Raw genomic sequence first — 7,525 nt, 5'->3', positions numbered from 1 at the left:
TACATGTAGAATATTTTATTACAACATATGTTCAAATGCAGGATACATCCAATATTTGATGACCAGTTGTTGAGACATCACAGAGGTCACTGTGTTTCTATCATCTCAAGGCGCAGCAGCAAGATTTTCATTTCAGCTTTACAACTAAAATGTACACCAATGAAGTCACAAATAAGTAGGTGAGACGGGGCTGTCTCTACATTTTCAAGAGCATATCATTTTTAGCCACAGTCTGGTCCAGGGTGCAAGATCTGGTCAGGAAGTATTGGAGAAACTATTCTGGTCACTTCATTCTGCTTCCTATTCTTTCTGTTCATATTGATGCTTTATATGCTTCCACAATTTCTAAGGGTAAAAAAAAACAGAATATAATTTACAAAATATAGTAAACTACAATCTTACACTATGCAGTGTGTATCAGAAATCATGAGAATCGATATAGCAGAGTCCTTGAAACTAGTCAATCTTGTATGGCTTCACTGACCCGAATACAACAAATCATGTCTGTAAAGGGTTACATGAAAGGTATCCCTTACTGGTTTTGGCACAGACTCTTGAAGTTACAATGATAACATTATCAGGTTATACCTGGAGGCATTCTGTACACAGATGGTGTACAGAATGCCCCCCACATGCATTTCCTGTTTGTGCGATTGGCTTAATGATTTTTCCAGAAGTCTGCACTAAGGTACAAAATAGATTTTGCATCTAAAGATTGGTATGCGGCAATATTTAATTTTTTTTCTGGGTTTGGATATGCTTGAAGGGTCTCAAACCAGTTTTTAGCATTTTTGATTAATTTAGTGCACGGGTGATCACCCTTTTAAAGAGTGAAAGCCACTTTGGTAACTGGTCACGGACCACAAAAAAAAGTAAATAGTTTCGAATTTTGATTTTTTTTTCTTTTGAATATCATGATGATTTTCTTCCTGCAGCTGCTGACTGGTGGCGGGAGGCAGAGGAGAAGAAGCGGTTGCAGGGGGAAAATGGACATGTAAGAAAGGGTCACCCTGTATCTGACAGATACTGTAAAAGATCAGTTATACTTAATTGTATTCACTTCAGTGTAAACATTCAAATTTGGCACTAAAATGCAACTACTGAAACTAAGCTCTGGTGTGACATCCCACCACAGGTCACACACACATTTCCACCTACAGCTCTTATAAGGCAGTTGCCAGTTTTTCAGGTTGGGGAGAAGTGCTCCAGTCCCTCACAGTACAATGAATATGGTCACCTGTGGAAACGAAAATTCCCATCAACATCTTGGAGCTCAAATCAATAAAGATGGCTCTGCAACACTGAACCCCCCTTTTTGCAGGGACACCCAAGCAGGGTACAGTCAGAAACTGCAATTGCTATGGCCTGCCTCAACCACCAAAGGGCTCCAGAAGTCTTGTAGTCCTGAAGAAAGCAACCAATTATCTCATGGACAGAAACCTACTATCCAGCGATCTCTGTGGTCCACATCCCAGGAGTGGACAACTGAAAAGCAGACTAACTCATCCACCATTCAAACCAATGTCAGAAATGGAGGGCCCCAGATGTAGACATCCTGGTTTCCAAACTCAAAGATCTACCTAAGTTTGTGGTCAGGATCCACATGTGCAGACCTCAGATGCCCTGATAATCCCGTTCTTAGTTCAGGCCGAGCGCATACTCCCATCATAATATATATATATATATATATATATATATACACACACACACACACACAGCGCTCAATAAAATGATCAATAAATATCAGCTGATAACTATTATCATAAACAATAAAAGGTATAAAAGTGCGCTCCAAGGCGCTAAAAACAGTGATGTGAAACAACGTCCCAACTGGACATCACAAAGTGCATATAGTGATATAGAATAATTCCAAGTTCAAATAGAAATATAAAGGTAAAATTTCGTGACTGCAGTGGCTGTAAACTGAGTGTAGATTGCACTAACCAGAGAGCGCAATCTAATGCGCATTTGAGTAAATCAAAACCAACTCCTGGTCATCTGGATCTGGGAAAATGGACACTGGAGGTCATCTGGCAAAGCGTCAGCAAGGCAGGTAACACACCGTATGGATATCCAGGCTCCAGAGACACAATCTCCAACAGCAGGGGGAACCATTCGTGTAGGTACATGCAGAGTCACAAGGATTCACATCTGGTATTGACAGGAACCAAAATGGCCGCCGGCCGTCCGGAGTGACGGCACCGGGTCGGGCATTCTCCCATCACAATGGCCAAGATGTCACCATTTACAAATGGGAACTGGTGGGGGAGACTCCTTATGTGACAGCCAACCAGTCATCACATGATCAGGAAAGCCCATCTTTCAGAAATCTTTAAAGCAGAACTAAATCCACAGATTTAAACATTTTTTTTCAAAACAGTTAACTTCAAGGCACAGCTTGAATGTGAACTGTTACAGTTAGGCCAGTTGCACCCTGGTGTAATAAACTACTGATGTTTATATGCAAAATCTCGAACGATATATCCTGAGTAACATGTTCTGTAAAGATCTTGCACAAAGACACATACACATATACGCATAAAATTCTTTATGCATGTAAACATGATTATAGATGTGTAAAACAAGTATGTGCATAAATTACTGAACTCAAGCATACTAGTGATCTTTATACAGCTGTGTGCATTGTTCCATAGACAACAATGCATCTATATCCAGATAAGTAGAAATGTATTTTTTTTTCTCCCATGTGCAAGAGCCTTTACTAGTCTGCTTATGTTAAATGAAGTGGTTGTAAACATACATTTTTTAAATACTAAAATAAAAACCGTGTTATACTTACCTGCTCTGTGCAATAGTATTGAACAGAGCTGCCTTGAACCTCCAATTCTGGAAGTTCCGCTTCCTATGGTGGCACATGTGCAGATTCACACTTGAGCCAGGCTGTGTGCGTCCATAGACACACACAAAGATCGGCTCAGCCCCACCCCCTGCCTCAAAGAATATGACTGACAGCGCAGGAGCCGATGGTTCCTGCTGCTCTCAGCCAAGCCTGGGAGAGAAAGGAGAGGGGAGAGAAAGGAGAGGGGAGAGAAAGGAGAGGGGAGAGAAAGGAGAGGGGAGAGAAAGGAGAGGGGAGAGAAAGGAGAGGGGAGAGAAAGGAGAGGGGAGAGAAAGGAGAGGGGAGAGAAAGGAGAGGGGAGAGAAAGGAGAGGGGAGAGAAAGGAGAGGGGAGAGAAAGGAGAGGGGAGAGAAAGGAGAGGGGAGAGAAAGGAGAGGGGAGAGAAAGGAGAGGGGAGAGAAGACCTGCCAATGAGCCCAGCACTGGATTGATACAGGATTCTGGTAAGTATTATGGGGGAGGTGGTGAAACAGCTACTGAAAGGCATTTTACATTAATGCATAGAATGCATTAAAGGATAAGTGCACCTTTCGTAACATGTAACATTCATATTCAGGGTGTAACATGTTATGATCAGACCGCTCCCCCCTCATCTGCGCTTTGACAGCTAGCAGGGGATCTCTCCCCCCGCCCCCCTCCCGCTAGCTGTCAAAAAAAAAAAAAAAAAAAAAAAAAGTGACCGTTCGGGGCTCTGCCCACGTCACTCATCCACAGTAATCTGTGAATGAGACACTACAAGTCCCGATAGCCTTAAGAGGCTGTCACAGCTTGAAGTCCTCAATGAACTACCACGGTTGAGATGGCAGCTTCCTTTGCTGTAAAGGACAGGAGGGTTTGGCTCTGCTTCAAGAGGTCATACAACCCGTCAAAAAGTACAGAATCACCATTCTTGGAAAAAGTTCAATTGTTTGTGTAGAAGAAAAAAAAAACAAAATAAAAACCCTACTCACAGACATGCCTCAAAACTATTTTAATTTAACATTCCACCCTTCTGGCTTTAAGAAACACTTAAAAAAAAAATATATAAAAAGAAAAAAAACTAGTCAGTTGCAACTGTTTTTGCAGATCCAGCAGAGGAAAACAAATATGGAATCACTCAATTCTGAGTAAAATATGGAACCAAGAAAAAAAAAAAAAAAAACACTACAGTACATTAGTGCTTTGTTGCACCACCTTTGGCTTTTGTAACAGATTGAATTCTCTGAGGCATGGATTTAACTATCGACAAACAGTATTCTTCATTAATCCGGCTTCAACTTTCTCTCACTGCAGTTGCCAGATCAGTTTTGCGGGTTAGAGTCTTGTCATTTTCAACACAGATTTTCAATTGGATTGAGGTCCGGACTATTTGCAGGCCATGCCACTGACATTATAGGTCTTTTTTGAAGAAAAGTGTTCACTGCTTTTTGCCCTATGGCAAACTGTATTATCATCCTGAAAAAATTATGTCCTCATCACCACACATCCTTTCAATTGACGGAATAAGAAAAGTGTCCAAAAACTCAATATAAACTTGTGCATTTATTGGAGATTTAATTACTTCTCCCCCGTACCTTTACCTGACATGCAACCCCATATCATCAATGATTGTGGACATTTGCATGTTTTCTACAGGCAGTTGTCTTTATACATTTCATGGGAATGGCACCAAACAAAAGTTCCACCATCATCACCCTGCCCAATGCAGATTCATCACTGAATATCACTTTCATCCAGTCTAGGATTGCTTTTCTTTAGCCTACTATTACCTTTTTGCTGTTTAGGTGTTAATGATGGTTTTTGTTTGGCTTTTCTGTATGTAAATTCCATTTCCTTTAGGCAATGTCTCACTGTTCAGTCATAGACATTGACTCCAGTTTCTGCCCATTTGTTCCTCATTTGTTCTGTTGTGCATTTTCTGTTTTCAAGGCATAATGCTTTAAGTTTTCTATCTTGACACTTTGATGTCTTCCTTGGTCTACCAGTACGCTTCCCTTTTACAACCTTCCCATTTCATTTGTACTTGGTCTACATTTTAGACACAGCTGACTAGAACAACCAACATCTTTTGCAACATTCCGTGATGATTTACCTTCTTGAAGTTTTATAATCCTGTCCTTTGTTTCAACTAACATCTGTCATGTTGGAGCTATGATTCATGTCAATCAGCTTGGTGCAACAACTCAGCAAGGTGTGCAAGCACTCTTTTTTACCTGTAGACTGATTAGCAAACGTTAACTGATGCAGATGTTTGTTTTAAAAATGCAAAATACATGGTGATTCCATATTTTCCTCAGAATTGAGTTATTCCAAATTTTTTTTTCCTCTGCTTGATCTGCAAAAACAGTTGCAATTTTCTTTTTTTTTTTTATGGTTTCTCAAAGCCAGAAGGTTATAATGTTAAATGAAATTGTTTTGAGGCATGTCTGTGATTTGTTTTTGTTTTTTTCTACGTAATAAAACAATTGAATGAACATTTTCCAAGAGTGGTGATTTCATACTTTTTGCCAGGGGTTTGTAAGTACTTACTGCTGACTGGCCACCTCTACTAGAAGCTTCTTCTATGCATCCAATACTCTTTCAGGAAATGTTGGTATTTGGGGATAGTTATGCTATAACGTCCCTACTTGACAGCCCCCAGTTCTCCTTTGGCCTACAAAAAAAAAAAAAGGAGGGAGATCCAAGATCCACTTTAAAGTCCATATAAAGCTACAAGTCAGTCTAAGGCTACCCTGAAAAACGCGGCTGTGTGATTTCACTATTGTAAGGGGGAAAAGAACACATTTTCTGTCAAAATAAACAGGTACACTGTGCTACAGGCTTTACACAGAAAAACAAAGCTTGCTGTGATAATACTGCAGACAGACTGCATGCTATATATCGTGTTTGATTTTGCATTTAACACTCCCCCTCCCCCAGACAGAAAATGCTTCTGTACAAAGGGGTCTCCACTGCTCCTCCATCCAGAGTGGGGACACCCTAAGGCCCCTTTCAGACGGGGCGGGCCTGCTCGTCGGGGGATATCTCTGTTGATCCAGATGACAGGTCTCTGTCCGCTCTGCTGCAGAGCAGCCACAGACACTACTTTCTGATTTCAATGGGACAGTCAGATGGAAATGGCCCACCTGTCCATTTTCCACCTGACTGAAGTCACAAATAAGTAGGTGAGACAGGGCTCTCTACATTTTCAAAAGCATGTAATTTCTGGCCACTGTCTGATTCAGTGTGCAAGATCTGGTCAGGACGTATTGGAGATACGATTCTGGTCACTTCAATCTGCTTCCTGTTCATATTGGTGCTTTATATGTGTCTCTGCTTGACAGCCCCCAGTTCCCCTTTGGCCTACATTAAAAAAAAAAAAAAAAAAAAAAAAAAAAAAAAGGGGGGGAGATCCAAGATCCACTTTAAAGTCCATATAAAGCTACAAGTCAGTCTAAGGCTACCCTGAAAAATGCGGCTGTGTGATTTCACTATTGTAAGGGGGAAAATAATCTCCATTGCTCCTCCATCCAGAGTGGGGGCCCCCTAAGGCTCCTTTCAGACGGGGCGGATCTGTCAGCGTGATCCGCCTGCTCAGTGGGGGATATCTCTACTGATCTAGATGACAGCACTCTGCTGCTGCAGAGCAGACACAGCCTGCTGATTTCAATGGGACAGTCTGCTGGAAACAGCCCACCTGTCCATTTCCACCCGACAGACAGATGGGGAACAGATATCCATCCGCCTGTCCATGGCATATAGGATCGGACTGGATGCTGGCAGGTGTCAGCAGACTATTGTCCGCTGACGCCCGTCGGACCACAGAAGTCTATGGATGAACTGAACGAGTCCGCCTGAATAACGGACAGGCGGACCCCACCCGTCCACTCCTGTGAAAGGGGCCTAATACAGGAAGTTTGCTACCTGACAGATCATCCAGTGAAAATAAAGTAAAAAAAGAAAACAAATGCAGCCTGTACATCTGATTGTTAAGCAGCAATATATTCATTTTCTGGTTTCAGGCTGCATTCACACATGAGCGTTCTGTAGCTTGAAACTCAAAAAATACTAAACTTAAAAAAAAATCAGTTGTTCTCTATGGGGTATGTTTGCAGGATCAGTTGTGAACAGGCAGCATAGAGAACAATTGATTTTTAAGTTTGCATTTTGGAGAAAACGCTGAAGTGTGAATGCCGCCTAAGGGGTATCAGCGGTTCAATGCAATCATACCTACTATGAACCATAAACCAGTGGAAGAGATCACTGCACCCTCCACACAGACACGACTCTATGTATTCATGGCGGTGGACTGGACGGATCTGTTCATTCACCTTCCACTGAACCGCCTCAACCACAGCCCTGTGTATGGGCAGGCACTGAGAGCCCCCTGTACTCTGCACCTGGCCCGTGCCCTTGAGCTCCCCTTCACTCCTGTGTCCTCACCCCTTGGTTCAGGTGATCGAACACCGCATCAGCCCCCTGGTCGAACGCCCTCTCGAACACCAACGCCCCGACCACAATGGTGAGTGTGAAGGTGGAGGTCCGGCGGAATAGCGAGCGGTACACAAAGTTCACGAAAGCCATGATGCCTGGCGACCTCTGAGCAGGAAGTGTGCTCTCCCTCACGTGACTAAAACTGAGCGTTCTATCCGGAAAGATTCTCCGCCCACTAGCCAATCAAAGACGCTATTTCCCGGGCAGGCGCAC

At 42.6% G+C, this 7,525-nt stretch overlaps 1 protein-coding gene across 1 annotated transcript; it reads right to left on the bottom strand.

Annotated features, from left to right (window-relative positions):
• UQCR10 (ubiquinol-cytochrome c reductase, complex III subunit X) lies at positions 1 to 7,464 on the bottom strand. Its single transcript, XM_089655458.1, has 2 exons — positions 7,262 to 7,464; positions 1 to 345 (listed from the first exon to the last, which is right to left on the bottom strand). The coding sequence occupies exons 1-2, from the start codon at positions 7,400 to 7,402 to the stop codon at positions 301 to 303; spliced, it is 186 nt and encodes a 61-aa protein (XP_089511584.1). The 5' UTR covers positions 7,403 to 7,464; the 3' UTR covers positions 1 to 300.
• Between the last annotated feature and the right edge of the window lie 61 nt (positions 7,465 to 7,525).

Source organism: Staurois parvus, unplaced genomic scaffold, assembly GCF_062004578.1.
Source record: "Staurois parvus isolate SC_StPar_1 unplaced genomic scaffold, SC_StPar_1.0 ptg000840l, whole genome shotgun sequence".
NCBI lineage: Eukaryota > Metazoa > Chordata > Amphibia > Anura > Ranidae > Staurois > Staurois parvus.
The sequence above is the reverse complement of the archived record's forward strand: the minus strand, read 5'-3'. Positions and strand labels throughout refer to the sequence as shown.